The sequence below is a fragment of the Staurois parvus genome, unplaced genomic scaffold (assembly GCF_062004578.1).
Source record: "Staurois parvus isolate SC_StPar_1 unplaced genomic scaffold, SC_StPar_1.0 ptg000574l, whole genome shotgun sequence".
Taxonomy (NCBI): domain Eukaryota; kingdom Metazoa; phylum Chordata; class Amphibia; order Anura; family Ranidae; genus Staurois; species Staurois parvus.
Window position 1 is genome coordinate 1468507 of NW_028318370.1, and position 20978 is coordinate 1489484.

General features: G+C 45.6%; 1 protein-coding gene across 1 annotated transcript in view; it reads right to left on the minus strand.

Annotated features, from left to right (window-relative positions):
- LOC149450440 (uncharacterized) overlaps positions 1–20978 on the minus strand; it is a 134270-nt gene that overhangs the window by 48922 nt on the left and 64370 nt on the right. Inside the window, exons 21-30 of the mRNA XM_089691948.1 lie at positions 19694–20547; positions 19004–19611; positions 18667–18950; positions 14206–14358; positions 12929–13076; positions 12127–12280; positions 9184–9322; positions 6946–7095; positions 5110–5268; positions 211–354 (exon numbers count right to left, since the gene is read on the minus strand). Of these exons, the coding sequence (XP_089548074.1) occupies positions 211–354; positions 5110–5268; positions 6946–7095; positions 9184–9322; positions 12127–12280; positions 12929–13076; positions 14206–14358; positions 18667–18950; positions 19004–19611; positions 19694–20547 (2793 nt within the window). The remainder of the gene's footprint in view (positions 1–210; positions 355–5109; positions 5269–6945; positions 7096–9183; positions 9323–12126; positions 12281–12928; positions 13077–14205; positions 14359–18666; positions 18951–19003; positions 19612–19693; positions 20548–20978) is intronic.

A 20978-nucleotide genomic window follows, 5' to 3' on the forward strand; every position in this document is an offset into this window, starting at 1 on the left:
TAGCTTCCAGGGTAGAAATGTTCGAAGTCCAGCTCCAGCCAAGACTTTAAAGTTTTGAATGGGGCAGAGTATGGTCAGTCTATTAAGTGTTCCTACTGCAGAGAATTACTCTCACTTCCTGTCAGGACAGGAGGGACATGGGGGGAAACCTTGTAGAGAAGTTCTGACAACTTTCACCGTCTATGCCCTCCTTTCCCTTTGACACAATACCTTTAACATTTGAATGGAAGCACCATTTAACGCCAGGAATACTTGAATCATAGCAGCATCCTCGAGAGTTACATTCGGTGGAGCTGATGCCAGGATATCCACAGTCTGTTCTGTCTTCTGGATTAACAGAGCATTGGACCTCATCTGTGTTATGAAGGATAACGTGAGAAAACATGTACATAAGCTTAGTTCCAAAACTCTAGCATGCAGGTTATCCACCCTCACCAGTAGTACATGTATTGTGGATGTCGTCAAAAGACCATCTAGCTAAAATAGTTTTCTGAAAATACCACCTCAAAACAATGTCTTCGCAAGACCCGAGGACCAGTTTGACTACTGATGGTCTAGACCAGCCATTCTCAACCAGGGTTCCTGGAAGCTAGGGTTCCTCAGAGGTTGCTAAGGATTCCTTGAGCAAAGATGGATTAACCTTCCATCTAATGGTGCCTACATTGTTCCAGAGCCAACATCAATTTGCAAAGCTAGCAGCATAACACCAATGTTTTGTAACTGTCTGGAGGGTTGGCATTCTTTCCACCAAGCACCACTATTGGGGGGATATTGTTCTAACCAACTCCAAATGTGAAGGGCATTCTTCCTTCCTGACCATAATGTAGGGAGGCCTTTTTCCCCACTGACCCCCTAATGAAAGTTTCTTCCCACTGATCCCTATTATGATGAATATTCTTCCTCTCCCTGACCACCCATGTATGGGGGGCCCTCCCCTAAAAGACCACCAATAAAAAGGGTACTCTGCTACCAATGTAAGGGTACATTTCTACCACTGACCAACAATGTAAGCAGGCCCTGCTACCACTGAAGAACAATGTATGAGCTATTCTCCCATGAACCACCAATATATGGGAAGGGATAACTCCCTATTGTTTATTTTTGATAAAGGCTGGTTACACAGTACATGCGTCTTCCTATAGATGGAAAAGGTTCTTAAGTGCAATATACGATTTGCCCTTTACAAGTGAAACAGCAGAACAGCCAAACTAAAAATGTATCCATTTTTTTTTTTTTTGCCTTTTAAGGTCTTGAATTTCTGCTCATGATTGGCCAAGCTATTCAGCTGAGGATTGATGATTAGGAGTGAGTGAATAAGATTTTTAATTTTACTGAAATGCAGGCCTTCTTGCAAGATTTTGATGAAAATGTCACCATTATAGTAAAATGCATTGCCATCAATGAGGAAGGCAAATTAAAAGGTTTATAAGTTAGAATGAGCTTTTGTAGCCATCAAGAGCCATTTTATGCTCATTACAACTGTCCTGGACTTGTCAAAATATCATGGGCTAATAAATTTACTTTCACAGTAAAAAGGGAAAAAAAAAAAATTTCCTTATCCGCTCAATGAGAAAAATTGAGAGAGTTTGCACCCTGTATGGTGGGTAAAGGTTGTTGCTATGGATAGGAGATGGGGGCATGTTGGCTTCTGCACAGTGGCCACCACCATTCCTCCGCTGTTCTGCATTGAATGTTCATAGGGAAAACTGCAGCCGATTTCAAATGCCAAAATGTAGAGCTAAATGAGCATCAGAAATAAACAGTAAGCTTTAATTTCAACCATGCTTAGCCCCGACACCGGATGATGAATGCATTGTTACTTGAGAAAATAAAAAATTTACGGGATCTTTTTTCCCCCACGATGTTAAAATCTAAAAGCACAAAGTCCTATAGGTGGCCATACACCATGGCCAAGGTGCAAAATATTTGTGTAGATACATACAGGTGAAACTCGAAAAATTAGAATATCGTGCAAAAGTTCATTTCAGTAATGCAACTTAAAAAGGTGAAACTAATATGAGACTCATTACATGCAAAGCAAGATAGTTCAAGCTGTGATTTGTCATAACTGATGATTATGGCTTACAGCTCATGAAAACCCCAAATCCACAATTTCAGAAAATCACACTATTGTGAAAAGGTGCAATATTCTAGGCTCAAAGTGTCCCACTCTAATCAGCTAATTAAGCCATAACACCTGCAAAGGGTTCCTGAGCCTTTAAAATGGTCCCTCAGTCTTGTTCAGTAGGAATCACAATCATGGGAAAGACTGCTGACCTGACAGTTATGGAGGGTGTCAGTGATGGTTTCCTGCACAAGGAGGGAAAGCCTCAAAAAAGGCAATTGCAAATGTTGGATGTTCCCCAAAGTGCTGTATCAAAAGCACATTAATAGAAAGTTATGTGGAAGGGAAAAGTGTGGAAGAAAAAAGGTGCACAAGCAGCAGGGAGAACTGCAGCCTGGAGAGGATTGTCAGGAAAAGGCCATTCAAAAGTGTTGGGGACTTTCACAAGGAGTGGACTGAGGCTGGAGTCAGTGCATCAAGAGCAATCACACACACACACACAGACGGATCCTGGACATGAGCTTTAAATGTCGTATTCCTCGTCAAGCCGCTCCTGAAGAACAATGTCAGAAGCGTCTTACCTGGGCTAAAGAAAAAACAGACCTGGTCTGTTGCTCAGTGGTCCAAAGTCCTCTTTTCTGATGAGAGAAACTTTTGCATCTCATTTGGAAACCAAGGACCCAGAGCATGGAGGAAGAATGGAAAGGCACACACTGCAAGATGCTTGAAGTCCAGTGTGAAGTTTCCACAGTCTGTGTTGATTTGGGGAGCCATGCCATCTGCTGGTGTTGGTCCACTGTGCTTCATTAAGTCCAGGGTCAACGCAGCAGTCTACCAGGAGATTTGGGAGCACTTCATGCTCCCTTCCTCAGATGAGCTTTATGGGGATGCGGACTTCATTTTCCAGCAGGACTTGGCACCTGCCCACACTGCCAAAAGCACCAAAACCTGGTTCAATGATCGTGGGATTACTGTGCTCGATTGGCCAGCAAACTCGCCTGACCTGAACCCCATAGAGAATCTATGGAGCATTTCCAAGAGAAAGATGAGACACGAGACCGAACAATGCAGAAGAGCTGAAGGCCGCTATTGAAGCATCCTGGTCTTCCATAACCACCTCAGCAGTGCCACAGGCTGATAGCTTCCATGCCACGCCACATTGAGGCAGTAATTGCTGCAAAAGGGGCCCAAACCAAGTACTGAGTACATATGCATGCTTATACTTTTCAGAGGTCCAATATTGTTCTATGTACAATCCTTGTTTTATTGATTGCATGTAATATTCTAATTTTCTGAGATTGTGGATTTGGGGTTCTCATGAGCTGTAAGCCATAATCACCACAATGACAAATCACGGCTTGAACTATCTTGCTTTGCATGTAATGAGTCTCATATTAGTTTCACCTTTTAAGTTGCATTACTGAAATAAATGAACTTTTGCACGATATTCTAATTTTTCGAGTTTCACCTGTATAAACAATTTGGGTCATTGGTCCTTTCAGTCACAAATTGCTTGGGTTTCCAGATACATCTTGGGATATTGACATCATGAGGCTTTCCCCCCTCTTAACCTGTTCAGCCAATTCTTGGGCATATCCACCCACCTTAATACCCAGTGGCTGAAACATGCTAGGACAGCATTTTGAAGTGCAACAGTCTGATTCAATAGTGCACATAGTTGCAAAATTCTGATTCCACAGTGAAGAAGATTATGGGAAATTTAGCCTAAACTCTGCAGATAATGGAAAGAAATGTTTAAGATTGTTCTGTATTCACTGAAATATTGAATTTACTACATGTAGCACCCTCTAGGTTTAGCTAGAGGCTAGAAGGCTCTGCAGGTCAGGGCTTCCCTTCCAGAAACACAACTTCCTGGAAGAGGGTCAGAGGAGGCCCAGATCTGCATTTGAGGGACTTTAGCCAATCCCCTGGCAGGGAGCTGGGGTTGGGGAGAGGGCTGTCAGGTGCAAGACCCAACTAATTTAGTTCTCATCTGGGACTACTTCATTGCCAGCTGTTGGAATCCCTTGCCCTGGGATACCCTCAAGGTACCTTCAGTGCAGCTGGATGAAGGGGAATATTCATCTGGGGTCTGAGGAGATCCATCAAGGAGGCTTCAGTGCTCCTAGACAGTTATTGATCCACATTGTACAGTATTTGTTGCCAAGTTTGCCCTCAAGTTCAGTTCCTTGGGCATCCCATATACCCCTAGGACACCAAGTTGTTAACCTCTTATTTAAAACTAAAAACCAGCTCAAGGACTGGATTATTGACTCCAAGTGTGCAAAATGCCTGGCCGTGCAGAGTACCTGAATTTGTCTTGATATTAGCTTCAGTCTTAGGCCTCGTACAAATGATGAGAATATCTGAAGAACGTTTATTTTTTTGCGTGCTAGTCTCATGAGAATTTTCGTAACTTTAGTAACCTGTTTTTGATATGAGACAGGATGCAACTTTGGAAGTGATTTAATGTATTCTTTTGCTTCTGAGTATGCATCACTCAATTTTTTCTGTACAAATACTATATTTACACTAAAATAGTTTGATCCGTTACCTTGAGAATATTTTTTGTGCTTGTCCAGATACTTTTACATGAACCGTCTGCTCTCAAAAGCTGTGTACTAACAAATTGGACAATTACTATAAAAACACATTTTTTCATTCGATTCTCATTGTACATACTAGGATAAGGAGGGTCAGGCATACCTCAACAGTATGCAGCTGTTTATTACTGTCCAATCAGAGGACTGAGGGTGAGTTCTTGACCAAAAAAAAGTTTATAACCAGGTTGTAACCAGGGGCGGACTGACCATTTGGAAACTCTGGCACTGCCTGAGGGCCCGGGGTCAGTAGGGGGCCCCATGAGATGCCCCTGGTACCTTTTTCATAGGCTTTGAGTTTGGGCAAGGACACAGGGGCCCCATGATCCCATGAGTTGTCAGTCCACCCCTGGTTGTAACACACGCATTATATTTTCGAGTCATACCATTGGGTGGCTAGGTGTAGTGTATTCAGGTAAATACAAGTAAATGTTTGTGAAATACCTTGTGCCTGGGAATAGAAGCACCACTTCACATTAGGGATACTGGAGTCGTAGCAGCAGTTTCGTTTGGTGCACTCGGAGGCACTTATCCCAGGATAACCACAGTCCCTTCTCTGACATGGGAGCACATTACTGCATTCCTCATTGGTGATGTTATTCTCTGTAATGAAATAAAACAAGTTATGATACACCTAGATCTAGAAGGACCATTAAGTAGCTTCCTTCCACAATTGCCGAGATAAGATATGGGACTCTTAGCCAGCTCCTAGGGATGCATTTACCCAGTCACATGCACACAATTTTAAAATCAGATCAATGTGCACCAGGCCAAAGTAGAAGCCATTGACTCACATGGTGTGTTCAGGGAAACAAGTCATGCATGTGCAAGTAACACGAACACAGAAGTGATCTGTCAAATAAGCCACAGTACTACCACAAAAATTATGTAGCTCAAAAATGTGCAACCTGAAAACTTACCACAAAAAAAAACAAAAAAACAAACAAACAAAAAACAAAGTTAAGTGTATACATAAAAATAAATATGAATAACTTGTTGCTTTTCCTTACTAGTAGCCCCTAGGGGGCAAGATTCTGGGGGCCACAGCTGGCTTGACCAGCTCACATGTAGACTCCAGAGTGTGTTTACATTTAGTGGTGAAAGGCTCCCTTTTCTGGCCATGCCAGCACATTACAGGCCCTTGGACTTCTTTGGGACCATCCTCTTGATGGGGGGATGAAAGTAGATGAGCCCCAGAGGGGCTGGCTTGTAATGTGCAGGCATGATCTGGGAGTATTTAACCACTGCTCTATAGCTCCCTCATCACCTACTCCCATGCTCAGGACTTCAGGCATTTCAGTTCCCCTAGAACTCCCTACAGCAATCTCTCCTGCTATCTCCTACTCCATCTTTAGGCACTCACCCTTTTCAGGGAAGCATTTCCTGCCTCAGTTATACCATCTCCATCAACTGATCCCCACACAGTTTTGGGTCTCTTGCCCTTCCTTTATAGATTGAAAGCATAGGAAAAACACTGTTATGGGGGGGGGGGGGGGGGGGAGAAGCCACATTGGACCCCAGGAACAGGTGGGTCAAAAGCAGCATCCTCTGGAATGGAATTCTCCAGAACCAATTCCTGGAAAACCGCAGTCTGTTAGCCAAACTCACCGAGCCTCATGCATGACCCCTGACCCACTGTCTGGCTGATTGGCCTTGTGCTGATCACATGCACCCTCCCGAAGGAATAAAAGACTAACACACACACGTAAATAGTGACGCCAAAGACTTATCAGGAGATGAGTGGAGGACAATGGAAGTAGGTGAGGATCAGAGAAGACAGGATCAAACAGCCTTTTTAAACAATGCAGATGATTAACTCCTTAGGTTCCACAGTGAGTATTGCAAGCATGCAGGACTGCATATACAGACTGATTCTACTGTTGGTTTAGTAACCATCAATCCCACCTTCACTCAGATGAGATCCACCGATTGTGGACGCCAGAGTTTGTTTACATTCAGGTGAAAGACTCCCTCTCCTGGCCTTGCCACCACATAACAGGACCTTGGACTTCTATGGGGCCATCTCCTGGTGGGGCTGTACTGTGCAGGCACAACCATGAAAAAGGAGCCTTTTGCCGTTGAATGTAAACAAGCAATGGAGGCCGCATCTATTGGATCATGGTAAGTAGGGTAGGATTGTTGGTCAGGGGAGAACCAAAAGAATAGGTGCACTTCAGCTTTAAAGGATGAGGAACAGGCAAACAGTTGCAGGAACTGTTGGCACTATAATATTGGTGTATTATAATAAAAATGGAAAGGATTGGGAAGCATAGGAAAAACCTTGACTGTAGTCATTGGGGTAGAAGCACCATTTGACCCCAGGAATAGATGAGTTGAAGCAGCATCCTCTGGAATGGCATTTTTCAGAACTAATTCCTGGATATCCACAATCTGTCCTGTTAGCCGGACTCATCGAGCACTGAGCCTCATCTATGAACAAATGGAAATATATCTGAATTAGCAATTAATGTTTACAAGTTGTACATTTTTGGTGCTTATGAGGAACTGAGGAAATTCTTTTAAATGTTTAAGTGTGCTCTTAGACAAATTGTGCCTATTCTTTTTGCCCCCTCGCCCTGATCTAAATGATCCTCACCTCACTCAGTTGAGATTCATGAGAGTGCATGCAGGAGGGTACCTACCTGGTAGAAAGTTTTTGCTGCATCTTCGTAAGTGCACCTTTAAGTCCTGGTTGGTGCAAGTAGGGGATGAATATGTTTTGTGACATGTTTCCCTGTATGTGTCACTTCCCCATTTAGTAGGTCATATATACACATTCATGTGGGGGGGGAAAAAAAAAAAAAAAAAAAAAAAAAGTTCAACCTTGTGCATTACTTCAGTAAGAAATTCGTAAATTATACTCACAAGAGTAGCAGTAAAGGCATCCAACATCCAAAACAGGGTTAGGAGACACGTGCAAGTTTAAGCCAGAAGGGAGACAAATTCTTGGTCAAGCTGATGCGTTTCGAAGGGGGGGGGGTCCTTCCTCACAGCCCCCTTGAAACGTGTCAGCTTGACCAAGAGTTTATCTCCCTTCTGGATGGATCTTGCATGTGTCTAACCCTGAGTTTGGTTTTCGATGCTTTATTTACGGCTAATCTTGTTAGTAATTTATGAATTGCTTACTGGAGGTAATGTGCAAGGTTGGTGCGCTTTGTTTTTGTGCTCTACTACAGAGAATCGAGCTTCTCCAGCTTTGTGTTAGCTTCACAACCTTTGATCAGTGTTGGTGGAACATTTAGCATTTTATTCAACTGGCCTTCTGATCTGGGTCCCTGAGCGCAGGAGGTGTTGGATTTGTATTGACTGGTCATTTTGGAAGAGCCTTGGAGACAGTGGGAGATCTGAGGAGTGACTGGCTGCACTCTTAAGGGACCTCAGCCAATCCTCAACAGAAGGCTTGGCAAGGGGCTGGGACTTCCTTAAAGTGTAAGCCTGCTCAGTGGCAGGAGTGTGGAGTCAGTGGAAGAAGGAGAGAGGAAGATGTGAGGCAGAAGGAGGCTGCCAGGAGGCCTAGCGGGTTGGGGCCTGCCTGTGAGGCTGGAAAACTTGGAGCTCACTGGCCCCCCTGAGCAAAGACCACCTGTATAGCTGGGAAGGAGCAGTCCAGTTGATAGGCCTGGTGGTAGTAGTAGACAACCCACAAGCGGTACCGGAGAGGATCTGAGTGATTACAGCTAGACTCCCTGGGCGGATAGGGGAAGGAGCACTCAGGTGGGAAACCAGATTAGCCTTCTACTAGTGACTGTTCCCCCCTTTTAAAAAAGGAACAGGAGCCAGATCCCCTGCCCAGGAGAATCTCCAGATTGGTGAGTGAAGAGAATTTCATCTAGGGTCTGGGATGGTACATAAAGGAGACACTGGCTGTCTCTCCAACAGACTGTTGCAGAATAGAAGCTTGTGGGTAGTTCCAAGAAGTTTGTCATCGTTATCTGTTCCCTTTATGCGTCCTATACCCTCCTTACCCTATGCCAGTTCTAAATCTGAAAGGGTTTGTGACACCTCAAATTTACTGAAGTGTATGAAGCAGCTATTGGAACACCTCTAGGGGGGATAGATCTAGGGGGGCACAGCTGGCCTGAGCTGCTCACATGTAGACTCCAGTGTTTGTTTACATGCAGTGGTGAAAGGCTCCCTCTTGTCTGCATCCGCACTTGACTGTTTCTAGGACTAACATGGGACCATCTCCTTGCTGGGAGATGGAAGTAGATGAGGCCCATAGAAGTGGAGCTGTAATGTGCAGGAGCAACCAGGGAGCCTTTTACCACTGCTCTCTAGTGTCCTCATCACCTACCCCCATGCTGTAAACTTCTTTCAAGGTCTCTCCCTTTGTGTGGAGCTCCCTACCTCAAGCACCCAGGCCATCTCCTACACCACCTTTAGGTGATCTCTGAAAACCTATCACTTCAGGGAAGCCTATCCTGCCTCAGAGCTCAGTTTCATTTTCTCAATCAACTGTTCCCGCCAGTTATTTGTGTCACTTGCCCATCCCTTACAGATTGTAAGCATAGGAATAACCCTTACTGAAGTTTTTGGGGAAGAAGCACCATTTGACCCCAGGGATAGATGGATCAAAGCAGCATCCTCTGGATTGACATTCTTCAGAACCAATTCCTGGAAATCCACAGTCTGTTCTGTCAGCCGGACTCACCGAGCACTGCGTCTCATCTATGAAGAATTAAAATTCTTATCAATAATGTCTACAGGCTGCACATAAAGGTTTGGGTTCATGAGGAACTCATGTTTCTAACCATATATGACTTAAAGGATAAGAGTACTTTCAAAGAGCACTTACCATATTTTTTGCTCCATATGATGCACCTGACCATAAGATGCACCTAGGTTTTAGAGGTGAAAGAAAAAAAAAAAAAAAATTCTGAACCAAGAGACTGCGGACGCAGTACAGGGGGATGACCAAGAGACTGCGGACCTTTGGGGAGGGGGGGTGGGTACCTGATTTTGACAGGTACCTGCTCCCACTTCTGCGGAGTTGTCCTCCCTTTAGTGTGGGCACCTGACTGACAGCAGAGTGCCCACACTAAAGATGTCAAAGTGGGAAAGTCTGTACAGAGCTGGACCGAACAACAAGTAAGGTTCTGCTGCAGAGAAGAGCTGAGTGGCCGTCCTGGCGTTCTGACACTGCAGCGGCAGAAATACTGGACACTCCATAAGACGCACTGACAATTTGCCCCCTTTTTGGGGGGGGGGGGGAGCCTTATGGAGCGAAAAACCCAGTATTTTGCCCCTTTGCCCTGACATTAACGACTTGCCAACTGCAGATAGCCGAATGTCGGCTGCACTGCGGCCGGCCAGTTCTGGGAGGGCGTCATGACAGGCTCAGCTATGAGAACATGTTTACACCCTAAAAATGGGAGGAACATGTAACATGTTCCAAAAAGGTGAACTTATCCTTTCTGCTTGTTGGAACTCATCTGAGGGTAGGGTTTTCAGACTCCAGAGATTTACATTCAGCTGTGAAAGGCCCCCTCTCCTGGCTGTACCTTCACATTACAGACCTTATGATTTCTATGGAACCCTTTCCTGTCTTGGAGATTGAGGTAGAGGAGCCCTGTAGGGGTGACGTTGCAATGTACAGACTCAAAGAAAGGGGGCCTTTCACCACTGAATGTAAGTAAGCAGTGGAGGCCACAGCTATTAGATCATGATAAGTAAGGTAGGGTTGTTTAGGTCAGGGAAGTGCACTTATTCTTTAGGGCTGAAGACCAGCCAACAGTTAAACCTATAGATGAAATGCTTACATGTAAGTGGTTTTACTTGACAAAGGGTTTGTTTCTGTCCCTCCAGTCCCAATATTTACACAACCACATTATTATTATTATACTACAGGATTTAAACAGCGCCAGTTTGCTCAGCGCTTTACAATACAACAGGAGACAATACAGCAACAATACAAGAGGGAAAGGAGGGCCCTGCTCCTTGGAGCTTACAATCTAGGAGGAAAGGGCTAGTGGTACAAAAAAGGTAGTAACTGTGGGAGATGGACTGGTTGGAAGAGTAGAAGATTCCATTTATAGCTGAGGGCAGGATAGGCTTCCTTGAAGAGATAGGTTTTCAGAGACCGCCTAAAAGTGAGCAGAGTAGGCGATCGTCTGATAAATTGGGGTAGAGAGTTCCAGAGGATAGGGGTAGCCCTGGAAAAGTCCTGGAGATGAGCATGGGAGGAGGAGACAAGGGAGCTAGAGAGCAGGAGGTCGTACGAGGAGCGGAGAGTACGGTTTGGGTGATATTTGGAGACAAGATTGGTGATGTAATTTGGGGCAGAGTTATAAATAGCTTTATATGTAATTGTTAAGCCAGTGGAGGGATTGGCAGAGAGGGGTGGCAGATACAGAACGGTTAGTAAGGTGGATAAGTCTGGCAGCAGCATTCATGATAGACTGAAGAGGGGATAGCCTGCGATGAGGCTGGACAATGAGAAGGGAGTTGCAATAGTCAAGATGAGATAACAAGGGAGTGAATAAGTCGCTTAGTTGTTTCCGAGGTTAGGAACGGGCGTATCTTGGAGATGTTGCGGAGGTGAAGTCTACAAGATTTGGACAGTGATTGGATTTGGGGGTGAAAGGACAGATGGGAGTCTAGGATTAGGTGTTTGATCTTGGAGAAGTCTGGAGAGGGGGCACAGGCTGGGGGGATTACTAAGAGCTCAGTTTTGGAAAGATTGAGTTTGAGGAAGTGGAGCGACATCCATGCCGATATGTTGCCTAGTAGGTTAGTAATGCAAGAGGAGACTGAAGGGGTGAGGTGAAGGGTAGAGAGATTGGTGTGTCATCAGCATAGAGATAGTACTTAAAGCCATGGGAGTTTATCAAGTGACCAAGGGAGGGGGTGTAAATGGAGAAGAGAAAGGGTCCAAAGACAGAACCTTGAGGGACCCCTACAGAAAGAGGGAGTGAAGAGGAGGCAGTGTTCTAGGCAACGCTGAAGGAGCACTGCGATAGGTAGGAGGAGAACCAGGAGAGCAGAGCGAGACCGAGAGTGTGGAGTTTGAGGGGATGGTCAACCATATCAAAAGCCTCAGAGGAGGACAAGTAGTAAGAGTACAGAGTAGTGACCATTGGTTTTAGCTGTTAGTAGATTAGTGAGTTGCATGCACAGCTGTATATAGCAGGAGGACCTGATTTTTCTCTAATGCAATTCAGTATCCCCCCTGCCAAAGACCAGGCAGTAAAAGGAGCAGCAGATTTGTGAGATGTTATGCATCAAGTCTGCACACTCCTCCTATCAGCATGTTCCTTGTTAGCACATCAGCACTTTAGCGTATACGATTGGCTTTTTGGATTGCCTTCCCCTACAGTCTGAGCTGTGCTACATAGGGGATTATGAGAGGCTCATAGCAAGGTAGAACCAAGATGCTAACACGGCTTGCTTTTGTTAAGTACTGTGGAAACTGTTGACAATCTAAAAATTCTGCATATTAATTATATTAATGGAAATTAAAGCATAGGAAATAATCTTACTGTAGTCAGTGGGGTAGAAGCACCATTTGTCCCCGGGAATAGAGGAGTTGAAGCAGCATCCTCTGGAATGGCATTCTTCGGAACCAATTCCTGGATATCCACAGTCTGTTCCATTCCCTGGATATCCACAGCCTGTTCTGTCAGCTGGCCTCACCAAGCTTTGATCATCTGGCCTCACCAAGCTTTGATCATCATCTATGAAGAATTGATAATATTGTATTTGAAATGGCAATTCATGTTAACTGGCTGCACAGAAGAGTTTTCAGAGCCTTTTGGGGGGTACTAATTTTTATACACATTCTTGACTTAAAGGGTAAGTGCACTTTCAGATATGGTGAGCCTAGTCTTTTTACCCCATTGCCCTGAACTAGATGATTCCACCCTTCCCCTTCACAGATCATAGAGATCCGGATGTTTTACAATCAGCCATAAAAGGCTCCCTCTCCTGGCTGTGCATGCACATTACAGCCTCATGGACTTCACTGGGACCTCTCCTGGCTGGGAGCTGAAGGTAAAAAAAAAGCCACAGAGGAATCCATGGGGCTAGAATGTACATATGTGGCAAGGAGAGAAGCCTTTCACCTATGGAGGTAAACAATGGAAGCCACAGATCTTAGATCTAGGCATGTATACATGTGGGGGGGAAGGTTAAGCCTGAAGACTATCAGAGGTAAATCTATAGCTCTTTTCAGAATGGGCTGCCTTAACGTGACATGTGTCAACCACACCACAAAGTAGATGGGCCCTTAGTCTAAAGGATTTTATTGGTTATGTGATGCAATAACTTACCGAGTTGTTTTGGGAAGAAGCACCATTTAACCCTGCGAATAGTGGAGTTAAAGCAGCATCCTCTGGAATAGCACTCGCTGGCATTAATTCCTGGGTATCCGCAATCGGTTCTTTTGGCTGGACTCACTGCACATTGAGCCTCATCTGAAACCGGTAATAAAGCATTTTTTTATGATGCCATGGTGTGTTTTAAAGGGGGGATCCACATTAAAAAAATTAGGAAATGCTTGTCATGTTGCCGAGCAGGGAACGACCCTTCGTTCAGCTGAAAAAGCTAGTTTGCCGATTTCAACATTATACAAGTCACTAGCCTGGAATAAGTAGATGAGGAGTTCTGTCCTTAAAAAAAAAAATATCTGAACCCCAAAATAAGTATTGTGTCCTTAGTTGTAGTGGCTGCATTCATTTTTGTTTCAGGGTTTCTTTTCAACTGGTAATCCTGCAAACAACATTTCCTGGCTCTTTGTTGCTATGCTTACTACTCCACTGTATCTATAGGGTAAGGGCATACATGTGCTCAATGCAATTCTCTGGCTACTAGATGGCTCCAGAGTCATTGTAATGGGTTAGGTACAGGACCATTTGGACTAACAGGCAGTGTTAGTGCCATAGGAGCTCCCCATAGGTAGGATGCCAGTTAAGTACATGGTGTTAATGTCAACCTTGCATCTATAGTTAGAGCAACCCATACTTTACAGGGGTTGTCCTGAACACTGCATCCCTAGTCAGGGATGTACATAGCTCATAACGTTTTGCCTGCCCCAAGTCAGTGGTCTCCAAACTATCAGATACGGCCCTTTGCTCACCGTTATCCAGCCATTGGGGCACTATTCCTCCCCGACACAAACAATGGGGCACTTCTCCCACTAATGCCAAGGAACAGGCGCTCTTCCCACCGATACCAAAGAAGAGAGACTATTCCTGCTACTAGTACCAGTGACAAGACACTATTCCTACCACTAACAATAATGGGGCACTATTCCTCCCCACTGATACCAACAGGTTGGGCACTTCCTCCCACTGACCACAGTATTTTTTTTTTTTTTATTCCCACTGACCAAGCCTAAGGCATTTTCTACTCCCACTGGCCACAGCCCACCTATAGTCTGAAGGACTGTAAATTGGCTTTGTTTAGAAGGCCCTTGCTCTACTTTACTTTCTATTGAAGGAGATTAAGGAACAGACCAAAATGTTTTAGCAATAACAGCAAAGATAGTTCACGATATTATTCTGTGGCAGATTCCGGTAAGGTTTGTTCTGTGGTAGTACTCACTGTCAGAGTTAGTGTAGTAGCACCAGTTCACCCCCCATACACTGGTATTGAAGCAGCACCCTCTCTTGGCACAGTCTGAAGAGCTTATTCCAGGGTATCCACAGTTTCTTCGCTCATATGGAGAGCCGTCACACTCATTCGGTGCTATTATATCTAAAACCACAATAGGAAGAATTGTGCAAGTATTTCAGTAATAAATATTCCATACAAGTAAAGCTCCACACTTCCTATGTGCACTTCTCAATCATCTGCGATGGACACATCTAGGGAGTCCAGTTATGCGTTTTGAAGAATATTGTATCAAGGGCAACAAAGCTAATAAAGGGGTTGGAGGGCATCAGTTATGAGGAACAACTACAGAAATTAAGGTGTATCCTTGGTAGAAGGGGGGAAAAAACAAAACAAAAACAAAACCAAAACCAAAACAAAACACACAAACTTTGGTGTTACTTAGTGAACACAATCTACAGATATATGGAAAGTGGTAGTGACAAATACACACACATACAGGTTGAACTGGATGGATTGGTGTCTTATTCAACTATACCAGCTATGTAAATATTTTAATCTTAATCCTGTAGAGTTTAGATTGAAAAATCCCCAGTGAAGTTAATTTACAACCTATAACACCATAACTTCCACCATAGATATGATTTACCAGATTCTATGACCTCAAAAGGAAAGAATGTCGATCTGTGCTTTAGTGTTCTGGGATGAAAAATTTTGGACTCCCATTACCCACCACAGCTGGTGATGTTCCCTTTGGATGGAACCACTGATCTGTACATAAAAATGGATTGCCAATGGAATTGTCAGTCCTATAGAGATTAAGTGGTGGGCAGAGTTCCCAGTCCCCTTCAATATGCACAACGCCGATGACAGCATATAGCGTACTACTATGGACATGAGAAGCTCCATAGTGCCAAGATTGCACTATTGCTTGCATTGAAAGTGCATACAAAGTTCAAGGGGTTAAAGGCGGTGGCTTCCTCACACGATCTCCTTTTCAAGACAAAATAGGAATACTAGAATTTGTGGGGGGGGGGGGGGGGGGGGGAAGACCTTGCGTTTTGTGAAAGCGCGTTTCTACTATACAATTGTAAGCAAGAGGCACTTCGTGGAGTGCTGGTGACCTTTGAACTACCAATGAATATTGAATGGACGCCATCCACTTGGAGAGGTCAAGCACCCATATATCTGTTGGCCACACTGTATAGATGGATATTAAATGTAGAATTCCAGGGTATTGGTCATTTTAAAATGTTTGTTTTGACCAAGCTGGCCCAACAAACTATTTCCATTACAGAACAATGTGACTGTTGTGTGCTGTAATATATTGTATCAACATTAGTTACATACAGTAGGCAGCGCTGTGTTTTGGAAACAGTGCCGGTGACTTTCCCTCTGCTGCCACATACTGTAAAAAGGAAGAGGAGCACTGGGCCCAATTCTTCAAAGTGAAGCTTGTATTTTTATCAATAAATATAAGGCTGAGGTAGAGATGAAGTCGGCAGATGAAATCATGATCACCACCTTATCCAGTCAGAGTTTTGTATTGCATTGCAGATTCTTCAAAATTTCTAAGGACTACATATTCCATGGTACCTTTCTACCTGTAAGCAGTGATTCCTGTACTGACTCCTCAGCACCTCTGTACATAAGTCAGGCTCTGTAAAATGTGTGACAGCAGTGCCTACTCACAAGGCATGGCGACTACGTGTCACAGAAATCACAAAAATAAGTGGAAATTTTCAAAAAAGTAAATTTACAAAACTACAAGATTGTCAAGATGACTAAAAATGGACTTCAAATAACTGAACTGTAATGTGGAAATGAATACAGGAGTTCATATTTTGGCCAGATATGCCTTCTGCTTTAACCACCTCTAAACCGGAGACTCACCCCCTTCCTGCCCAGGCCAATTTTCAGATTTCAGTGCCGACACACTTTGAACACCAGTTACTCATACGACACTGTACTCAAATTAAATGTTTTTATTGTTCGACAGAGCTCTCTGCTGCTTGTATTTAATCACTGCTGGTTTTTTTTTTGCTATACAAGCAAAAAACGTTCTTAGTTTTTGAAATAAAAAAGTTTACTTTTCTTCATAAATTTAGGCCAAAATGTATTCCGCTTCATTTCTTTGGTGAAAATAACCCACATCAGGGTTTATCATTTTGTATGTAGAAAGTTATAGTTCAAAGGCTATGGTATATAATCTGAAAATTAATCAATCCTGATGTACTGACAACCTATCATTTCTTGAGGCCTGAAAATGCCAGGACAATACAAAACCCCAAATTACTTTTTGGAAATTAGACAGTCTAGGGTATTTAGTAAGAGGCATTGGGAGTTATGTGAAGTTGTAATTATTGTAATTTCTTTTGAAGAAAAAATTATACAAAATGTGGGTTTCTCACAATTTATATTTACATACTGTCCTCAGAGCAGCACAGCGTCATCGTGTCTCATGTGCTGGTGATAAGGGATACTGACTTGACAGTATTTCTAATTAAAGGTTTTGGTTCTCATCTTTTTCCCTTTTTTTTAACTTAACAAACTGACCAGTGCAGTATATTACTACAGTGACACTGTACTGCTCTGGAAAAGGGATTATACATTTTTTTTACTGTGCTTATAATAGTGATTGTTACTGTTATAAGCAATCATTTTTGTGAATGACATCCATTCAGTTACAGGGTGTTCTATTGTGATAAATGTGATTGGTCTCAGCTATCACATGGTACAGAGGCATTGTGATTGGCCCCGTCTGCAACATGTGTCTACTATGACCAGAGATCACCACAATAGTACACAATGAATGTCTATGAATAAATGCAATTCATTGTGTTCAGCTGCCATGTGATCACTGGTCACAGCAATCACCAGCCTGGTACAGTGATATATCATCCACCGTGTCCAGTGGACACAAAGTGTGACAGATTGAGCTGAAGCATGGCTGCTAGAGTGTAGAGGAGGCGCAACTGGGAGGAGGTCATATGACGTCCACTCAGGATGGAAGAGCTCCCACTCATTCTGCTATAGAAGCAGTTAAAGAATGCCCCATTGGTGATGTGGTGACCCAACATAAAATTAGAAATCTCTCCAACATGAGATCTTAGATATTGGTAGAACAAGTGTCTCTGCTGGAAGATGTACCCTCAAATTCTGCTCTGATCAACTCAAAAAAAATCAAGTTACACTTACGGTAATGTCTTTTCCAGGAGTCTCAGGCCAGCACCTTGAGAGACCTCGGCTCCTCCCCCTCTGAGGAAACACCTCCACCCTAAAATAAAAAGAGCTACACTCCCCTCCGACCTCAGTTCTCCAAGCATCCTCCGGTCACCTGGGGGGGAGACAATGTGAGACAACATAATCGAAATAAGCCATCCTCACATAACCAATATCAAAACTGGGTGGGAAACTGGTGCTGGCCTAAAAGACTCCTGGAAAAGAAGTTACCGTAAGTGTAACTTGATTTTTCCCTTTACGTCTCTCAGGCCAGCACCTTGAGAGGATAAGCGAGTACTCACCCCACGGGCGGTCTAACTGCTTGCAAGACTTAACCAAAGGCCTGCTCCTGCACAGAGACCAGGTCCAGTCTGTAATGCTTGGCAAACGTGTCATAGTTGGACCATGTCGCCGCTCTGCAGATCTGCCCTGGGGAAGCTCCTGCTAGCTCTGCCTGGGTAACCGCCACTGTTCGGGTGGAATGCGCCCCCAGCCCGGTATGCTCCTGCAATTGACAGTCTCAACCAACCAGCCAGTGTCCTTTTAGAAGCTCTCTTGCCTCTCCTAGCCCCCTTGAAAAAAAACACAAAAAAGGATTCGGTGCTCCTAAACTCCCTAGTCCTCTCTAGATACTGGAGTACGCACCTTCTTACATCCAAAAAATGAAATTTTTCCTGATCTACCCCAACCGGGTCAGAAAAAAAAAAAAAAAAAAACCACGAGGGAAGGACTATGTCCTGCTCCCTCTGGAATGTCTGGGCCACCTTCGGAATGAAGGATGGGTCCGTCCTAAAAACTATCCTGTCTGAAAAAATACGGAGATAAGGTGTTCTGATCGATAGGGCCTCAAGTTCACATGCCCTCCTCGCCATGGTAATCGCCACCAAAAATGCGGTCTTAACAGTGAGCTCACCAATCGGGCAGGACTCCAGGGGCTCGAACGGAGCCCTAGTCATCACTCCTAGAACCTTGGCCAAATCCCACATCAGAAACGGTCTGGTCCTCAGGGGCCTCTGTCTCACCAGAGCTTTAAAAAAAATCTAGCCACCAACGCCTCCCTGGCCAAGGGACTCTCTAGGAACACACTGAGGTCCGAGACCTGGCCCTTGAGCGTGCTAACAGACAACCCCTTGTCCGCCCCCGCCTGGAGGAATTCCAACACTGAAACTAAACTATGGGTTGCTACTGACGCCCGGTGACACCAGGCTGTAAAGCGACTCCAGACCCTACCATAAATGGCCTGGGTCTCCTTCCTACTGGCCAGTAATGTTGCCACTACCCTGGGCGAGAAACCTTTCACTAAGAGGAGCTGCCGCTCAGAAGCCAGGCAGTCAACCTCAATCTGCCCACGCTGGGGCAAAGGACCGGCCCCTGCGTCAACAAATCTTCCCTTGGTGGCAGCCCCCAGGGTGGACGAGAGGCTAAACTTCTTAGGGTCGCGAACCACGCCCACCTCGGCCAGAAGGGAGCTATCAGGATTAATGAGGTCCCCTCTGTTCTGAATTTCCTGAGAACTAGGGGAAGCAAGGGAACCGGGGGGAAAGCGCAACACAGCTGGTAATCCCACCTTTGACTTGATGCATCCACCGCTCTTGACCCGTCCCTGCGGGATAGGGAGAAGAAGTTCGTGACCTTGTTGTTTCTTCCCGAGGCAAAAAGATCCACGTCCGGGGATCCCCATCTCCGCACAAACTCCTGAAAGACCTCAGGGTTCAAGGCCCATTCTGCCTCCCTGAGCTGTGTCCTGCTCAGGAAATCTGCCCAGGACAACAGCATAGCCGCTAACGCTCCGAGGGCCTTGCTCCTCGTTCTGCCCTGCCAGTTTATATAAGCCACCGCCGTGGCATTGTCCGTTAGGACTCGCACATGCTTGCCCGTGACCCTCAATTGGAAGGCGTGCAGAGCCTCCCCCACTGCCCTCAACTCCCTCCAATTTGAGGATTCGCCCTTCTGCGCCAAGGACCATTCCCCCTGAGCCACTAAGCCTCCCAGGTGGGCTCCCCACCCCCAGGAGCTGGCATCCGTCGTGACCTCACTCGACACCGGAAAGCACCACAGCAACCCCTGGGCTATGCTGGACGATCTCCACCACCACAGGGACCTCTTCACACTGGGGGGAACCAGGACCCGGTCCTCTGAGTGAGCCCTCCTGTCCCAAACTCTCAGGACCCACAGCTGGAGGGGACGCATATGCAAACATGCCCACTGTACTGCTGGAATAGAAGCGGTTAGTAATCCCAGTACAGACATGGCTTGCCTTATGGATATCGACCTGCTCCCCTGCACCAATCTGATCCCCGCCTCCAACTTGGCAACCTTCTCCAAAGTCAGACTGGTCTTCTGACTCACCGAATACAGAGTGTAACCTAAGTATACTACTCTGAGAAGGCACCAGACAGGACTTCTCTAGATTCAAAATCCACCCCAGGTTCTCCAGATGGCCCCTCAATACCACCAGATTCTGCCGAAGGTGAGCCTCTGAATCTGCGAAGAGTAGCAAGTCGTCCAGATAGGCTATCACCGAAATCCCCTTCATGCGAATAGGAATCAGTGCCTCCGTCAGAACCTTGGTAAAAATTCTTGGCGAGGAGGAAAGCCCGAATGGAAGTGCCCTGAACTGCCAATGTCGAACTCCTCCCTCTCCGCCTACTGCCAACCTGAAGAACCGCTGAGAAGCTTCCGCAACAGGCACGTGCAGATAGGCGTCCTTCAAATCTACAGACGCCATGAAAGCACCTGGCGGAATCAGGGACCTGACTGTAAAGATGGAGTCCATGCTTAATCTCCGGTAGCGTACTAACCTGTTCAGGGGTTTCAGGTTCAAAATCAGCCTGAACGCCCCAGACTGCTTTTGAACCAACACCACATGGGAATAAATCCCCTTCCCTCGCTCCCTTATCGGGACCCTGGTGATGACTCTCTGGTCCTCGAGATCCTCCAAGGCGTCCACCAGGGCAGCGGCCTTCGCCGGATCCCTTGGACGGGCCGTCACAAGGAACTTCTCGGGTGCTGGGCCTGCAAACTCCAACCGATAACCCCTTCTGATGACATCCAAAATGAAGGGGCTGGCGACCACCGCTTCCCACTGTGGGAGGAAGGCCGCCAGTCTTCCTCCCACAGGAGGAACCGAGTCACCGCGGTTTCTGGGGCTGCTCAGGAGGGCAAAAAAATCACCCTCCCCCGCCTCTCTGGCCTGCAGACCTACCCTGACCCACTGGCCTCAGGCTCAGTCTCTTCGCCGGGCGGGCCTTACGTGTCCCTCCCTCCTGCAACTTCCTCTTGAGGGGGAAGGACTTCTTCCTGTCAGCTGTCTGGTCCAACAATTCCTCCAACCCTGGGCCGAAAAGACAGTCTCCTGTGAGGGGGATGCCGCACAATCTAACTTTTGAAGTGATGTCCCCCTGCCACGTTTTTAACCACAGCGCCCTTCTAGCCGAATTGGTAAGAGCAGCTGACCTAGCCCCCAACCTCACCGACTCTGCAGAAGCGTCCGCGATATATCCGATCCCTTGCAAAAGGGTCTCAAAGGAGGCCAAGATTTT